Source organism: Egretta garzetta, unplaced genomic scaffold, assembly GCF_000687185.1.
Source record: "Egretta garzetta isolate BGI_Z169 unplaced genomic scaffold, ASM68718v1 scaffold670, whole genome shotgun sequence".
NCBI lineage: Eukaryota > Metazoa > Chordata > Aves > Pelecaniformes > Ardeidae > Egretta > Egretta garzetta.
In genome coordinates, this window is record NW_009258391.1 from 588,669 (window position 1) to 607,360 (window position 18,692).

At 33.9% G+C, this 18,692-nt stretch overlaps 1 protein-coding gene across 6 annotated transcripts in view; it reads left to right on the top strand.

The window, feature by feature from the left end:
* The window catches only part of LRRFIP2 (LRR binding FLII interacting protein 2), a 49,242-nt gene that overhangs the window by 9,529 nt on the left and 21,021 nt on the right, over positions 1–18,692 (top strand). For 5 of the 6 annotated variants that reach the window (XM_035898115.1, XM_035898128.1, XM_035898119.1 and 2 more), the window contains exon 2: positions 738–824. In XM_035898115.1, the coding sequence (XP_035754008.1) occupies positions 738–824 (87 nt within the window). Of the gene's footprint in view, positions 1–737; positions 825–2,367; positions 2,419–5,234; positions 5,289–7,076; positions 7,143–9,076; positions 9,119–10,075; positions 10,142–11,558; positions 11,634–12,294; positions 12,343–12,428; positions 12,474–13,901; positions 13,950–14,049; positions 14,104–16,871; positions 16,980–18,692 lie in introns of all 6 variants that reach the window. The other variant, XM_035898110.1, reaches the window with a different exon arrangement.

Sequence of the window (18,692 nt, forward strand, 5' to 3'; positions counted from 1 at the left end):
TTCACTAACATAGCAGAAAACTCAAAAAACTACTTTTTGTTGTTGTTGTTAATTTTCTGCTATGGTAGTTAGTTAAATTGGTTTAGAGCAGATTCTGAGTGCTGGAGCTGTGTCCAGGGAAGGTGTTGGGAGTATAAAGGTTTGAATAGAAAGGTAGGGAAGTTCCTTCTTTGTGATGGTGAATGTTTACAGTTCTTGAGTAACTGTAACCTTAGATTTCTTTCTTACATTTTGCCCAGTAATCAGTTTGGCTTTATGATTGCTATTTGAAGTAATTCAACTTCTAAATGATGTGTGCTTTTTGAAATAATTCCAAATGATAGCAGAGCCTTTAACTATGACATGAACAGGAGTGGTTTAATATCTTTGATTCATTGTTTTAATGTCTTTCTGTGGCCAAAAATTCTGCATTGCATACATGCCTGTTTAAATACTATGCATAGACAAAGTCCTCTTAAAGTCTGCAAGACATTAATTTTTTGATTTAGGGACAGCAATATTTCTGAACTCAATTCTTCTATCAACGTGTAATTCTCTTGACTAGTAATGGTATCTGTAAAGACTTGGGTATACATCCTTTCTGAAATTTCATTCTGAGAACTCTGATTTCTTTACTGCCTGCATATTGTGATGTTAGAATCTTAATGTGGTTTTGTGAAGAGATTATTAAATTAAGTACTCAAGCCATTATACAAAAAATGTGTTTCTAACTTCCAGTATTTTCAATTTGCTTGTAGGCAGAAGCCAGGCTTGCAGCCAAACGGGCAGCTCGAGCAGAAGCAAGAGATATACGAATGAGAGAGCTGGAGCGACAGCAAAAAGAGGTAGTGCAAATCATGAGGAATTATTGCAAACTTTTATTAAAATTCTTAATGGATTTTATTTCTGTACTTGCATCAGATTTTGTCTTTCAGTGTAATTCAACTGCATGCCAGTATTTTCAGCATCAGGCAACTGTTAGATTCTTCCCCCCTATCCCCCCCTTTCCACTTAGGTTACATAACTAAAAGGATAACTATTAACCTGTGGATAGTACCTCACAAAATATTAATCTGACCATTCATTTTGAACTTCCTTAATAGTTATGCTCATATTGTGGAAAAACTCTGTTATACAAAATAGACTATTCGTGCTCTTGCTTTCAAATGAAAAATAAAGCGTTTTTAATGTGATTTTAAATACTAGCTTTACAGGCAAGATCAGATGCTTGGATGTTTTACCTTTAACAAATGCAGCAAATTTAAGGCTAGTAATCAAAATTGGACAAAGACTAATCTAAATGTTTATCTTTAGATATTTAAAGGGCTAAAGATTAATCTGAATGTTTATCTTTAGATATTTAAAGGGCTGAGGCTTTCTTATTACTGCTTATTTGATTTTAAATGAGAAGAGGGAACATGATGACAATATCCAGAACTCAGACTTGTATAAATAATTTTGCATAGAGAGGAACAGTATTCAACTTCTAATGTGAAGTTTAATATTGTCTGGATTTGAATGACTAGATTTATGGCTGACTCAGCTGGTGACTTTTGTGCTTTTAGAAGAAGAATTACTTAACGTGTGGCAGTTTCTTTGCTTGTTGCTGTGCAAAAGGTCCATTAAATATGGATAACTGGCAGCACAGCATAAATGATAAACATGATCATACCCAAAATGTACACTGCCTAATGCATAGGATAAACTATGAAAAAGTAGAGAGAATTATTTTGCTCTATTTTTAATGTGTTTGTAATATACTTAGTATATGGATAATTTGGACATGTGACTTTGGATATGCAGGTTTCAGTCAATTTCTTCCCATATGGATTATACCAAAAATTGTTCACAATAAATTACCTATTGTCAGGATCTTTAAAAAAAAAAAATAGAACTGGGATAATATTTACACATATGGTTGTGTGTTGCTCCACATGTTTCTACTAAAAACCAGTTTGCATTTTTTGAAAAAAAACCAACCAACCAAACACCAACAAAAAGCTCCTAGGAACTAGATTTTCAGCAGTCTGATTATTTCATGGTTATTGCATTTGAGTCCGGTTTTGACATAGCATGCAAAAGATTAAGAATCTATTATTTATCATGATTACATTCAAATCCATGCAAATGTTGATATTTGGGGTGTGTTTTTTGCTGTGGTAATAACACGTACAATTTACAAAATATGTTTTTGCCTCAATTTTATATGCTTCTCATTATTCCATACTTCCAGTTTTCTAATTGCTGTAGGTATCTGATATTATACTGAAGATTACATGGCAATTAACTTAGGTTTTCCCAAATTTTTGATTAGGAATTTAGGAATCCAGTCTGTGTGGTGACTAATCTATATTGTAAATGGTTTGTTTTTGTTTTTACATTCTGTAGTTTTCTCAGCATTCGTATGATAGAAAATGGGCTCATATCCAGAAATGGATGGTAGGCTAAAACCACCTGTTGTGCATGGTTTTGCCACTCAAGAGAACTAACACAGGATTCGAAGGAAGTAATTCACTAATGGTTTGCTGTGTGTCATTTCAAAGTGGTTTATTACTGAAAACAATTACATATATGGATGTGGATATGCAGGGCGCTTTATGGCAGCAAAAGACAAACTATGAAATGAGATTTTTTTCTTAAAATTAAATTTTTCTTCTTTCTACCATGTGCTGGCTTAAAGTCATGAATCTATTTTAAATGAAATTACACTCATTTCAATCATGGTAAACATCTTTTCAATAGTGAATTTTTTTGCTTCAGTTAATTTCTGGGGTTTAGGTTTTTGACTTTTTTTTCCTTAGCAGACTTGCATTTATTTGTTTCTTCTTTGAGTCATGTGGCAAATGCTAGTCTTTTCACTGATGGTTAAAGTCACTTCTGTGACAGAAAAAAACTAATTGTAAAAGATTAAAAAAACAACCAAACAAAAAAAAACCCAAAAAGAAAAAAACCCACCCAAGCAAAAAACCACTCCAGGCATCACTTGCATCCTTTTACACCTTGCCCCTCACTTTCAATAAATAATTATATTTGACTGTTCATTTATTTAGTTTAAATTCACTAAGTAGGAGTTGAGTTACAATCTGAGAAAGCTGCTGCTCTGTTTATACTAATTCAGTGCAATTTTTTTTGAGAGAGAGTTCCTTTCACAGAATTCATGTGCCTCTTAAAAAGGCCCATGGGAGATGTGAGTTTCTTTTTGTGTTTTTAGGGAAGTGTTCACTGTGTGAATATTTTGAATCAAGAAGATTTAAGTAATACATGCCTAGAGTAACCATAATTTCAAACAGTTAAAACTACCATGACAGTTAATCAGCACTTATGTTGAGAAATCCTAGAGCTGTCATTATGAATTTTATTTGCAAAAGTTGTACTGACTTTATAATGTTTCTTTGCCTAGCTGACATTTGTGTGTATATTAGTTCTCATGTCACATATAAAGAACAACGTAGGTTTCTGTTATCTCGTGGTGAAATGCATATTTGAGTGTGGGGTTGTTTGGGTTTTTTGTGTTGTGGGTTTTTTTTGTTTGGTTTCTTTTTTTTTTTTCTGAAGAGCAAGGGTTTCCAACCTGTGGAACACAGATAGCATTTATGAGCAATCTCACTTCAAAATTAATGCCATTCAGTTGAATGCCACCTTCTTTTTGCACTCATAAGAGGCACATCTCCTGCAGAAGGTTTCTGAGCAGGCGTGCACTCCTTTCCTGGATTGGGAGACCTAACCTTTGGCTTAGATAAAGTACAGATTTCAAGCTTAAATTCTTAGAAATCAAGCTTGATAGCTACCAGCGACAATTATCTGTTTGTAACATGTACTGTAGTAGGTACTTTATCCTTTGAGCTGAATATGCTGAACACTTAACATTGGCTTTCTATTTTCTGATTGTATGTCAGGAAGAGACTTGTTACCCTAAGTAGATTAGTTACAGAAATGTACAGAAAATTGTATTAGAAGTTGAAGTTTTGCGTAACAGGAACATATTATTAGCTGTGGTGTTATGCCAGCAATTAAGAGTAATCTTATATAGATAGCAAACCGTCTACTTGCAAGCTGCAAATGTTAGCAGCAGATATTTGTCCATTTAGACTACAGACACAAAGTATATTTAAAATCGGCAGTGATGTGACTGTAATGTGTTGAAAAGTTATATAGCATAAATACTCATTTTACATTTCAAAGTAGACACTATAGAAAGGAAGACTAAATGTCACAAAATAATATTAAACAAATTAATGTACCCAGTGATAATGCAAGAAATACCCATGTGACCACAAGCGGTACAAAAGCCAGCTTCAGTCTTTAGCTATCCATCTGTGATCTGGAGGCTGAGCTTTTAACCCTAAGGATAACTCACTTACAGTCTTTAGAATAGTTTGACATATTGAAAACTGTAGAAAGTGAGTAATTTAAGGAAGGATTCCTAGTTTTAGAGCCCTGTTGTAGCCTTCAGATGGGTTAGTTTAAAATTAAGCTTATTCTTAACATGCTTACCTACTGTAACTAAAAATTTGAGAAGCTTATGGCACATGAAGCATTTTAATGCTTATTTTTAAATTAGTTGTATTGTTGTCCTCCTGCTTCTCACCTATTCCTTTGTGTGAGCCAAAATGAGCATTTCTCAATCTTTCAATAGAGCAAAAGATAGTAAGGTGCCCTAGCTAGTTGTCGTACCCCAAATTTTAGAAGTTGGGTTTATTATTTTCACTATCATTGTAGAGCAGAACTACCTATAGGACTTATAATTGATCAATTTGCTTAAGAAGCTTTGTTCCTATAATAGAGGAGAAAATCTATAGTATGTGTGAGGAAACTGAGAATTATCTCTATTAGGGCTAAAATAACTTTGTAAAATATTCATAATCTGACTGTAGTACTTCTATAGTAAATTTCTTAATAATGTAATTTTGTAAAGCTTTTAAATTTTTTTACTTTAATTTCTTAATTTAAAAAATCTTGTACTTTTTTCTGCACATTAATTGGAAGAAAGATTGACTACTGAACACTAATTATTAATTATATTAACCCCTCTTATTTACATCTCCTAATGTAGTGTGTTGGCATACTTACGCAAATCAGGTGAAATCACAGTTGTTCTTACCTGAATGAGTTCACTTGCCACAGTGGATTATTCAAAATAATATGTGCATTAGAAGTGCTAACAGCATGTTGCTCACGTTTGCTTGCTTTTACTTTATCATATTTTTTTTTCTTCTTCCCCTCTATGAAATAACTCTGCATTTCTTCTTTCTCAGGAAGATTCAGAGAGGGCCAGGTATTCTCACCGGTCCAGTCGACATTCATATTTGGTTTGTGTTCGAATTGTATATTTTTCCTTTTCCACCATGGCCTTTAAAAAAAAAAATAAATTGGGGGTTTTGGTTTAATTTTCTTAGGGATCGGATGATGCTTTAAGTCTTCCAAGTATTAGCAGTGTCAGAGTCAATCTCTTAAATCGCCTATAATGTTATAGTTCATCTGATACTTTATTTGCATCAATGACAACAAGGTAGTTGTATGTATTTCAATCTTTGCGTTTAATGTTGTCACATTTTAATTCTTTGACTATGTTTTTACTATAAATAGCTCGTGCTTTTTTTCTTCTACATATATTTGTTTACAGTATATTTTCATTGCTGAAAATAATTGAGTAGGCATTTGGAAATATATGTAGTTCAACAATAAGTTCTTTGGAATAGTGAATATTTAATGACAAGTTTTAAGTGTCATCTTTTAGTATTATTCCAGTCTAATATGATTTATTTCTTTTTTAAAAAGCTGAGTAATTGTAGTCGCTTAGACTTCAGATATTGCCAGCTAGTAAGAATTAATTGGCTTGTCTTGAAAGGGTAGAGCATTAAGATTCCTACGTAAGTTGTCAGTTGTGTTATGATCACTACTACAGATCAAATCTTATGGTCAGATGTGAAGGTGCTATTAATGATCAAACACTGGTCTAGTTTAGAGAAGTCTGATGGGGAAAAAAAATCTCCCATTTTCCTTATCTGTCTCAGAAATTCTGTAAGCAGGCGAATTTTTATTAAATAAAATGAGTACTACTGCTGACTCAGTTGTCCTGAATCAGTGCCACTTACTGAAGATGAGTAATACTGATTTGTATCTTGGACTTTCATTCCAAACTCATGCCGATAGTCATCTGCTCGCTGTTGTGTCTTTTCTTGTGCTTTAAGTATTCCTGTGTTTCTATAATATTTCTGCAAGAAAAAGTAATAGTACATTAGGATACAATTTGAAGAAGAGTTTGATATGATGTAGGGTTTTATTTCTTTGAGAATGTAGGGAGGTATTATTCGTTAGTGGCAAAGACTTAACCTGAATGATGCAAGGTGTCCCAGAGTCGGCTAATAGAAGTGTTTGTTACATTCTTTAGGCTCTCCTATATGCTATGCCATATGCATTGTTAAAGAATGGGTTTATTGAGTGTTTTTAAACATTTTCCTGTTTTTAGTAGATCTGCCTAGAAATCAGCTTGTCATTGATCTGCATGTATAAGCTCAGAGAGGGACAAATTACTAAAATAAAAGGGTTGGCTTTGTTTATTTTGGAAGGCAGAATAAGCTGTTTCTTTGCATGACTTCAAAAAAACCAGTGGTTGTCACTAAGAGGTTTCAGCAACTAAATGTAATCTCTGATTAACTGAATTTTGTGTTAACAACTTGCAAGTCCTGGTGTTAAGTAAAGTGTTTCTGAAATTTATCACAGAGATTTTTACCAAATAAATTAAACTCAGGTAGCGTTGACTACTTTGCAAACAATAAATGGTTTACAGAAAAAGCATGTAAGATATGCTGTGCAGCAACACTTACAAATTTATGAGCTGCTACAGGTTTGCTCAGATCTGCTCTCAGCTCGGTTAACAGACAAAATATGCCAAGACATAGATTAAGTAATTTACCCTTGACAAAAGAATGGGGCTTGAACTCAGCAGATAATTGAGCTCATTTTTGCGGGGCTTACCCAGAATTTCTTTGACTGCCTCGGTTATTTTTTGCCTTTCAGTGAAGATTAACAGTTGTCATTAGAGGTTTTCAGAATTATTTTGTGTATTGATATATTTTTACAATTTCATTCTTAAGAGTTCTTTGGATGTCAGTGGGTCTCACAGGAGCAGAGCCAGTACCTCCAGAAGGAGAGATCTTGTGGTGTGTAGCCTGGAATGAGCATGCTTTGATGTGTTCACATTATAATGTTTTCTGTGTGTACTTACCAAAGCAGTAGTTTGGTGAAAGCATGCTTCTTTATAGAAAATGGTATTAAGTGGACTGCTGCGATGACTGATGTATTTCAACACTTTGTGATAACAAGTTTGAGGACTTAAAGGAAGTGTTAAGTGTTCTGTCTTGAAGATAAATCCAAGTTTGAAGGGAATTAATCTCTACAGTCTCTCTCTTCTAATGTCACAAAAGAGAAGTAAAAGTGGTAAAGGATCTGCATCAACCTTGAGAAGTACAAAGGTGTTGCTAAAAGTTATGGCAGGAAACCTTTTTTCTCAATTATTTTGGAATGTTAGTCCTACAGTCAAGGCTGGAAAATATACAGAAATGGGTATTTCTTTTTATTTTGTGGTATTCCTAGTTTAGGCAACTTAAGTATTCATTAGTAGACTGTTAAGCTGTTAATAGTTAAGGTAGAAGTTAAGTGTTGTGATGATAATCATTATCTGAGTGATCTATCTCACATCTCTGATAGCAAGAGTGCTTATTGGTAGATAAATAATTAAATATAAAAACTGTTTTTAAAAAAAATAAATGGTTAAGTTGGTTACAACTGGTACGGTGTCCTATGGGTCCTGTACAGTAATGCTTTTAGCAACACAAAAGGGTACTATAGTCTGTAAATTACATTAATAATATTAAATTATTATTTAATATAGTATGAATATTGGATATATTGGAACTATTGAGACAATATGAAAACAATATGAAATAATATGAACTGAACCTGATCTATATTAACTTATAAACAAGTATAAAATCTAAAACCAGGGAATTTTTGGTGTTAATTTGATCTCTAGAAGGAATTTTCAGACCTATCAATAGACAAGAAGAAACTTTTTCTTGTAATCCTCTCAGTAGTTCTTACGTTGAAAATTACAGTGGGTAATGCTGTAGCATGCTATTAGTATAACATGTAATGTTCTCAAAGTAAACTACCTTTAATTTGTTTTGCTTTGTTAAGAAAGCTTAGAGTGATACTAAGTAACATTTTTGGATTGTGCATTACCTACAGTCAGAATAGCTATGTTATACCTGTGAAATTTTAAATTAACTGGAAAAAGCTAGCTTGCTCTGAAAATTTAAAATCAGTATGTTGAAAAAAGAATGTAAAACTCCACGAATGTTGCTGTTGTTTAGGGGACACTGGCTAAGCTATTATTACAAAGCTGTTTTCATAAGTATTATTAAGAGTTGCCAAATCCAGGAGACCAGCAGTCTCTTTGCACACAGGTGGCCCTTTCGTCCCACTGTCCTATCTTTTTCATGCACTTGCTCCTTCTGAAAACACATTTATCCCTCTTTTTCCCCACCTTTGATTCCTCCCCTGATCCCAAGCTGCTGTTCCCCTGCATCCTGTAATGTCTTCTGTGCCCTGTAGGCAGTAACCTCCCTCAGTCTGTAGGGTGCCCTGGAGAGCCCCCACATCGTGATGGGTTTCATACCTTGACAGCGGGGCTGACTGATCCTCTGGGCACTTTTGCACATGTCATGAGCCTTTTATCATGTAACCTAACAAAATACTGTCTTAGTGTAATACAATCCACTGTGAGACTGCTTAATTATTTAAAATTCTGCTACCCAAACCACATGAAATATTTCACACAACCTACTGCTGTCCAAAATTACTTAACTTTTCAGAAATTGGAATGCTGTTGGGGTAAAAAAAAATAGTTTTTATTAAATGTTCCAGCTTCAGAATGCCCTTTAGATTGGATAAATGGCATTCCTTTATGTGTAAGTTTTCATAATTAGTAGAATAAGTTTTCTTGTAACTTCCTTTTAAGTCTTTTTAGTAATTCTTTGGAAAAAAGCTAATCTTTTTAACTTCATGATTTTAATTTCATTTTCTTTTACTTCAGTATGACAGCACTAAGGATAGATCTACAAGATACTCAGTCCCTGTATGTTAACACTTTGCATGTCTTTGAAGACTGCTTTTGTGCTCTGTTTTTAAGGTGTAATAACACTAACTTGCTACTTTAAATTACTGATTTTAAAAAAATATATAAACTTGTACTATCACACTTTCAGACCTAGAATAGCAGTACGATTCTAACACATCCCATAAAATGCATGTATAAAGTTTCTCTGGAAGAAAATCTAATGAAGTCACATTTCACAGACAGCTATCTTACAGTAAGCACTTGTTAGTATTTATCTGTTATTTCTAAACTTTGTAGTGAAGTGACATATACAGAGTAGACCTGGAAGACATACATTTTTTTAAAAAAGGGTGTGTATGCATATATTTGAATTCTCCATTTCCATATAGAAACTTAAACTTAATCTAATGGGAAATTATTTCAGTCCTGAGAAAAAGCAGGTGATTTGTATACCTTTACTTAAAAAAAAATCCTTCTTATTGTTATGAAGCAATGGCAGAGTGAATCACATTCTCATTGGTATTACACCAAGTAACTTTTGTGTATGTCTACTTAAGCAAAGAAAATCACCAAGTACCACTAAAAGGAACATGCAAGCAGCTTGAAAAGCTGGGTTTGTTTAAACAGCAGTGTTACCTGAATTAGCTACAGATAGGCAAAGACAATATAATACTTAAAATAGTCTGTGATGTTAAGGTTTTTTTAGCTTATTTATTGGTTTTACATTTTTTGTGAACACTGACTTAAGCCAAGCCTGTGTTAATTGAGATAAGGTTGATTGTAGTTTCACTTACCAGTTCTTTTTTACACAGCGGTAGAAGCATGGCCTATTATTCTAATTGTGTAGTTAGAACTTTCTGTGGTATTTCCGTTGTAGGTGATAAATATCTTAAATCCTTAGGTTTGACTTCTTCATATTTTAAGATTGAAGATGCTATTACATAGTGATACTAATTTTCTAAATTTTATTCTTAGAGTCATGCTTACAGCGAATCTCGTAGTTCAAAGAAGCAAGCTGCTTATTCCCATAAGGATTTATTGGTTAGTTTTCTACTATAATATTTACTATAAATATACTAACTGTGTGGAGTTACATACTAATATAGTTATGGATAAATTTATTAGCTTGCTGATATATGCATAAATGTTTTCAAGAAAAAAGAAACGTCTAGTATTGACCAAATTCTGATCCAAAGTTGAGCATTTGAGACTGTGCTCACAGCAGTCGAATCCCACAAATGGAGTCAGTTGAATAGAAATCATGTTCTCTTGGAGGCCTGTGGAAGGCTCTTGGAAATATTTAAAAGTGGCACTTCTTTGCAGTAAAGTTTATTCAGTCGGGATGGAGATACATGTTCTATTATTTACACTTTGTCTGCTATCAGTTAGATATACTTTAAATGTAGATGTAAAGCAGATTGAATTTACCATAAACCTTGATGTTAACCCAGTGAACTGTTGAGAAAGCCATGTGGATTATTTTGATCTTCCAAAAACTATTCTAGGAAGTTCAGTGTGTAATATAGGTGAATATAGTGCCAAGAAATTAAATATTTTTGATGTAAGTTTTCAGAGGGTTTCAGCACTGATGAAACAGCAGTTGGGTCAAGGGTTGGAGGAGTTAGAGCAGCAGTGGATGCCTGTGTTGACAAGGCTGGAATAATTTTTATATCTCTTTGCAATTATTTGTATTACAGCATTTCTCTGTGTGCTTTTGAGATGCTACTTTCCTGTTCCCTCAGTTCTTAAATGAGTAATGTGAATCTTTCTGCCTCCTATGGCCTATTGAGATAGAAAGCACTACTTTCTGAAAGCACTACTTTTTGCCACGTCTTCATGTGTTTTTCCTTCTTTATACATGTATACCAAATTTTTCCTCACATATGCATATATATGCAGTCTGTGTAGGAAGTGTCAAAAAACAACAGAAATAAGCCAAAGTATAATTGCGAGGCTTTCAGCATGTGTACTGGTAGGGTACAGACTAATGCTCACATAAAAATCCATCCCTTATTAAATTATTAAGAATTTCTGTCTCTCTCCCAAATGCTCTGATTCAGAATGGTATCTAATGGAAAAAAAGATCAAGCAAGTAATTGTACTAATAATTATTAGCAAGTTTTGTCAAATATGTTTTTCATGTATTTCATGCTGTACTTGTCAGAGTTTAGATAAACTTTTCAGGGTTTTCTTACTTATTAGGGAGAAAAAACTGTTCCTTTGGTTGGGCAGGACATTACAGATAAAGCTGATATACGGCATACATAAGTAGGTTTTGGGGGGGTTGTGCTTTACTTCAGAAAGTTACGTAGATTTTTGGGTTAAGCATAGGGAAAATTTTTAGTCTTCTGTTTAAGTTCTAAGCTTGGGAACATTTGGTCAATGTTGAGATGTAAATATAAGTTCTAAGATCTACAGATGCAACCTTTGTTTTCTCTTTTCTTTTTTCCCCCCACAGAGTGGAATTTACTATGATCAAAGAAATTATAGCAGCCTTAGATATAGTAAACCAGTTTCTTCCTACCATACTCGGGTCTGTCTCGTCTTCCTATATTCATTTCTTAATGTATATAAAATACATATATTTGGTTTTGCTTACTTATGCTATAAGAAGCAAACTTCTCTCTCTGTAACACTGCAAATTATGACAGCTAGTAGTAGTTAGTTGTATTTCTGCCTTATAAGGTTTGCCTTTTATAAAATGAATGGAAAACATGCAAGTTACTTTGCATATGAATGAGCAGCTGTGACACTTGCTTTTTCAAAGTCCTGTTTTTAAAAAACAACAACAATAAGTTTAGTGCCAATGTACTACTTTCTTCTATAGTAATATAAACGATAAATCAATGGTCTGTCATGAGATGGGTATTTGCTTCCAGTACCTGCAGCTACTGTTGTGATCAGGTATAAAGAAGTAACTAGAGGAAATTGATGTGTCTTTTAAAAAACTACTTATCATTCTCTACAGATCTTCTGATAAAAATACTAGATTGCTTTAATTAATGTTTTAGATTATGATAAGGGGTTTTCTTGCAATGTTTATCTGCACTTTCTTTAAAGTTCCTCTCTAATACAGATACACAATTTAGTGTTTCAATCTTTTAGAACTTTTGGGGAATATAGAGCAATATATTAAAAAAAATGGATGTATGCAGAAAAAGTGTTTCTGACTTTTTCTACTCTTCGTGCTACAGTCGTCATCTCTATACAGTGATCCAGTGGCAACAACTAGGAGTTACAGGGTTAGTACAATGTAAAATAATATCTTGCTTATCTTTAGATGTTTGAATGGCCCTCAGAAATATGAAATTACACTTTTTTTTTATAGGTGTCTCCTTCTGTAAACACTGGTTTGATAAGGAGTATCAGTTTGGTTCGTAAGCACCATTTGCATGGTTGCTTTAAATTTGTATTGTATGGCCATGAGGCTTGACAGTATTACATAAGCATTTTTTTCATATTTTTAAATAAAGCTGCAGCTTGTGTGTGACTTCGTGTGGAGGCATTGTTTAATGTTTTTAACATTAAGTTGCCTCTTAAACTATTTTAGTAGTTGCTGTTTTACTGATCTTTTTAGACAAGCATAAAGTTTATGAATACAACAATGATGTTGAAGAACGCTGGATTTAGAAGAAGTTAATCCAAGCATACTAAATAACAACTGCATGTATAATACTAATAAAGTATTTAAAGAAGTTAAGCTAAGTGTTTGAACAGGAAAAATTACTGTCAGGAGATTACAGAAATTTGTGGTAAATACTCTTCAAATACTTTCAAATAAGATGCCATATTTAAATTTAGTAATTATACAAAAATGTAATAGGATGAAAACCTAATCTGTATCTTTACAAAATAAAAAGTAGAAGTAACATAAGAATGGCTAAGAGAGCTCTACAGAAAGTTGTTGTCTTTAAAAAGTGACATGCATGCCTGAAACTTTATGCTTTTTGCTGTTACAGTAGTTCAAATCCAAATTATACTGGCACTGAGAGACATTAAACCTATGCTATGCAGAAAATCATCAAGTATTCTTTTATGTAGTTAGTGAGGTCTTGCTCTGCACTTGGATTGCAGACGGAGATAATTTACCTTTTTGGCTTTCTGCGTATCCTCAAGAAGACATCAGAAGATCCAGTGAGAGAATGAGACCATAATGGCTGTTATGTTCAATTCTAATATACGTATAATTCTAATTTCTACTAGAGAACTCTTCATAGGCAGGGGGAAAGCAGCATGAGACTGTAATTTTTTTTTTAAAATGTTTTGCTCAGAGCTGCTTTTATTATCCACTGCATACATAGATTTCAGCCTTGCACCTTATAGTCAGAGAATCATAGAATCATTTAGGTTGGAAAAGAACTTTAAGGTCATAAAGTCCAACCGTAACACATTCTGTTTCAAGAAAACCTACATGGGTGAGCACAAAGTAAAACTTATAAGTATGCTATACAGCTTCAGTTCTCAGGGTAGACTAAACTTTCTGAAGGTTTCAGAACAGTGAAAACCCAATTGCAATTTAAATACAAAATTTGATTTTATTCTGAAAATAGTTATGATTTGTTATTATTTTTTAATTATTTGGCTGTTTTTTGAGGAAGAACTTAGATTTTTATTTGGAAATAGACACCCCTAGTAGTAGGAGGAAATGATGCTGGAAATTCTTAAAAATTGTTCATCCTTTCAAAAAGTATAATGTTAACTGGAAAATGCATAGATGGGATAAGATAGAGTACAGTGTATAAGTGTGGCATAATTGTTTCTGTGATTGAATATAAACAGTATTTCATTCCCTCTTTCTCAGGCATCTTTACGTGATGATGGATTACATAGCTCATATAGTTCTCGCACTGTAAGTGTAACAGGGTGTTGGTTGTTTCTTTCATTATCTTTGCTTTCTGGAGACAAAAACTGTGAAAATTGTGAAAATTTCCTTCATAACTTTTCTTTAGCCATCGGAATACAGTTATTCTTCAAGAGCAAGCTCAGTTCGAAGCAGCCCTGTGGTGAGCGTTCCTCTTGCATGATTTGCTGAATGCTTTGAAACTAACGCACAATGATTATGAGTATTTACACAGGGGATCGCTTTACTGACCAACACACAGACTTAATTTTTCAATGCCGCGTTAAAGTAATTTGTTAAGGATGTGATTTTTAGCAAGATGTAAAGTTTTAGCAGGAAGACAGTAAAGTGTAGAAGCGATAAGGAATTTGCTTTTCTAAACATCTTTTAAATGTTTGTAATGTGTATAATTGGAAGCAATTGGGAACTGGACTATAGTACCTTGTTGGAGTTAGCACCTTATGTCATAGTTGGGCAGGCACATGAAACTGTTACTACAATACATGTGAAAAAGTCTTTCTTGCTGGGAAGTGGACTAATGCTAACTTCATTATATCATGCAGTAAGAAGTAGCTAGCTCATTTTTATGGTGACCAGTATTTAAAACTGAGAGAAGTTTGTTCCTGGATCTGTGCTGTGTTAAAAGAGTCATTCCAAAGATGGGGTTTTGTGCTGCAAAGTGATTTTTAGTAGTTCTGCCCGTTTCTGCTGCAGAACAACTGTCTTAGTTTCATTGGTACAGCTGCTCATTTGTCCTGCTACACAAAAAAGCAAATCAGTGATCTGGTATAGGTTAAATTGAAATGCTCTGTGCTGTTTTCATTTTTCACATATTCTTAATGATGTTCTAGAGACTAAAGAAATAAAAACAGATTTGCCAGAGACTGGGTGGTTTTAGCTACAAAAGATGTCAGAGTGAATTTTTGAGGGTGTAGGAAAAAGGGAATTTTGCTGTTGCTTTATGAAGTTTCAAAACCTAAGCAGTATTAACATCCAGTCTCTTGAACTGTGAAAATACTACTTGTCTCCTTAGTTTCTCTTCATGTTAAGAATTGTTTCTTAAAAGTATATGTTTTTATACATATATAGGAATATATATATATATCAGATCTCAGGATGTATCTGTGATACCAATAATGGCAAGGTACTGGTAATTCATGCACAGTAGTGAATGTTCAAAGTATTCGTTTAATGAAATTATTCTGAAAGGGGTATTGAGCAGGTGAAGTAAAAATCTTATTAATAACTTAACTTTCACTTTCTACTGTTATTATGGTTAATATTTTGGTTTCACTCTGGGTAGTGCATTGGAAGTCAACTCAGTACTCGCTGGAAATTGAAAGAGTAAGAGAGAAGATAGAAACAGTAGAAAACACTGGTGAAAATCTGTATGGTGCATCTCTGTCTTAAACTGTATTGGTTTTGATAAACCTGTTGAGAAAGATATTAGAATTGCAAAAGGTATAGAAGGAGGAACAGTAAGGTTTATCAGACCTACGGACTTTTCAACAGCAAAGATAAGTTGGTTTTGAATGAAAAAGAGCACAGTGTTGTCATAGATTACGTTTGTAGCCCTCGAGTCGTTTGTTCTTTTGCTGTAAGCATATTTCATATAAGCAGAATTCTGTTCAGCATCTTTATACTTTGTGAAATGCAAGTGAAATAAAGTTTAGCCAACTTTGTGAAAACTTATTTACTTTGTTATTTTAAAAAAATAAAGATGATATTTAAAATGTAGGTATAATTGGAAAATTCTTTGTCAGAGAAATAGAACATAGTCAAAGCAATAACAAAGCCCACAAATTCTGCAGTCTTAAGCATGCATAATCCAAGACAGGTGTTCATCAGCAAACAATTTTATATGTAACTGGACACATTTGCATAAAAAGCAACTTGCTGTCTTTTAATTGGAATAAGATGAGGCTACATCACTCGTACCTCAACTACAAAGGAAATTAAAAATTACTTTTTACGGTGGTGAGAATGGGATAAGGACAATATATTTTCAACCTGTTCATTTAAAGATTTTTTTTCCATATAATCACTTTAAAAACTAAATACGATGTTTACAGTAACTTTCTGCCTTTTGAAGTAGAATGTTATCAATACAACACTTCTGATAAACCTACTCATTAAATAGTACGTTTAACATGCAGTTAAATCTTTCACTTGAATTCTCATGGCATTGTAATGACTGTAATGTGGTTCGATATATTTTGCCTTTTTTATCAGTGATGTGTAGCATTAGCATTTTTTCCTCACTTTTTTAGGTGCCTGTGTGACACATAGCTTTGGGGAGTAATCTTGTCTTCTGTTGTGAGGCCTCTTAAAATTATGAATGAGGGGAAGCCCAGATCATATTCATAATTAGTAGTGTTGGGATTGTGTTGATTTGAAGAAAAGACAACATTTGTAGAGAAAAATAGTAACTTTTATTTATCAACTTCTGATTACATAATCTGTTTTTATGATCTACAAACCTGTTTTTTCTTTAAAAAAAAGGTAATTCTTGTAGCTTGTGTTTGGCACTATGCTAGTACTAAACCCTTTTGTATCTCCTATAGTATTTTTTATTTTACTCCAAATGAGGAAAACTTACCAATAATAAATGTTCATTGTTTTTAGTTTTAGACACAGTAAACTATAGGCATACTAAACATGTGAAGAGTGTGTTTTAAAACAATGCATATGCTGGCTGAAGTATTCATATCAGTGTGGCACATGTTTTATTCATGTAGACACATTTAAAGTAGCAAAGATCTAAAAGAGTAATTAAGATGTTACAACTGTTAAACTGTTAGACAAGCTAGAATAAATAGCAGTAATGGAGATTTCAGTTAGTATTTCCTGTTTGTTCTTTTAAAATAAACTTCTGTTAATTCTGTGGTATCATCTTCAGTTCTCTTTCATCCTTCTCCTTATCTTTTGAAGTCCTCTGATTTTTCTGATCAAAGTGAAACTGCTGCTGACTATTTTAGTCGTTCCAACCGCAGGGGAAGCATTGTTTCCGATGCAGACGATGTCCAAGGTTTGAATAGTGTGAGTGTAATTCTTGTTGTTATACCGTGGTGAATACAGCAAACTTACTAACTATCGATTTTCTTTTCATACTCTGAAAGGGTAAATACTGTAAAAGCATTCAGAGTTATTTAATGGCACATATGTTTGTGGAGGGGTTGGGGCCGTTTTTTTTGTATAAAAATGTCTTCGGTCTGAATTTTTAAAAAGCATGCTGCTTTGTTTTAGAAGGGATTTTGCCTGTTGATAGAAGCATGTGACAAGTGTTAACACTTCACATTTTGTCTGTGTGATAAGCTTAAGCATCTCTCAAATGTAGAACATTGGGAAGTTTTTTTCTTGTGAAAATTAACGTCTAGGTCTCTTGTGTCTTTTTGAAATACTACCACTTGGTTTAGTGACAAAAATAAATACTTAAAACAGTGCCCTCGTTAGTGCAGTTTAGTGTTCATTCATCCAGGATGAGATTTTGTCAAGATCCATTACTGGAGCACTTGATCGTTGGCTATGCCCTTGTACTGAATCTCAAGTCAATACAGCGTGTTACAGTAAAATGATGACGGTTTTCTTGTGCATCCCTTTAAGTCTGAACATTTTTTACAACAAACCTAGCTGCCTTCTCTTTATTGCTGCTGTAAGTTCTAGAAGCTCTTGTTACTTGTGGTCAAAACTTTGTGTTTAATAGTGGAAAAAATAGGGAAAATTCTGTTCTTAGGCATGTCTTTGAAATAACAGTGTTAGCACATGCAGTAGGAGGAGAGGTTGAGGGAACTGGGCTTATTTAGTTGGGCAAAGGGGATGCTAATGTGGTGATCAGCAGCTCGCAACTGCTTGATCAGGTAAGAGCCAGACTCTTCATGTCCGAGCCAAGTGGTGCAACGAGGGGCAGCAGCCTCTCACTGCAGCTTAGGGGTGGTTCAGACGAGCCACTGCAAGAAGCTGCAGGAGGAGGTTAGTGTTGCACTCTGACAGGTTACGGCAAGGCTGGAGAACCTCCGTCCTCGGGAGCTGGTGAGACTTAGCTAGATAAAGCCACAGCTAACCTGGACTGTTGGCAGCAGTTCTGCTTTGCAAGGGAGGCTGGACCAGGTGACTGCTGGAGTACCCCTACAACCACTGTTTCTGTCATCCTGCATTTAGATGATTTAATACTCTTAATAATGATATGTAACTTGTATTATAATAATGCACAGTATTTATTGTCTGTAGATGCTCAAAGCCTGCCATAGACCAATCATTTCTCCAGTTCTTATTTTAGCCTTTTCCTCTCTAATAAACCTGCTTGTCTGAAATTAATGCTCTGCTAAAAGAAAATGTGGAGGCTGAGACTGGCAATTGTGCTAACTTCTCAGTTGCTTTTATTATCATCATTATTATGTATTATTAGATTGCAAGATTGCATTCTTATTTAAGTTTTTCTAAATTGATACTGCAGATCAGTTGGATTCTTAACATCATTTTATTGTCACAGTGGTGACAAATAATGTGCGGTTTACAATTTCAGTACATCATTGGAGATGGTGAATTTGCCATGGAAAGGCAATATAGAAACCACAGTAAAAGGAAAAAGAAAGAATCTCGTAAAGTAACATTTGTTTCTACTGTGATTGTAGCAGACTTCTAAATCTCTTGTCCCTGGGCTGGGAGGAAAAAAAGGTGGGTTTGGAGAAGCCAGATATTTGCGATACCATACTCAAGGTATCATACTTGTTTTAGGAAATACAGCAACATGTT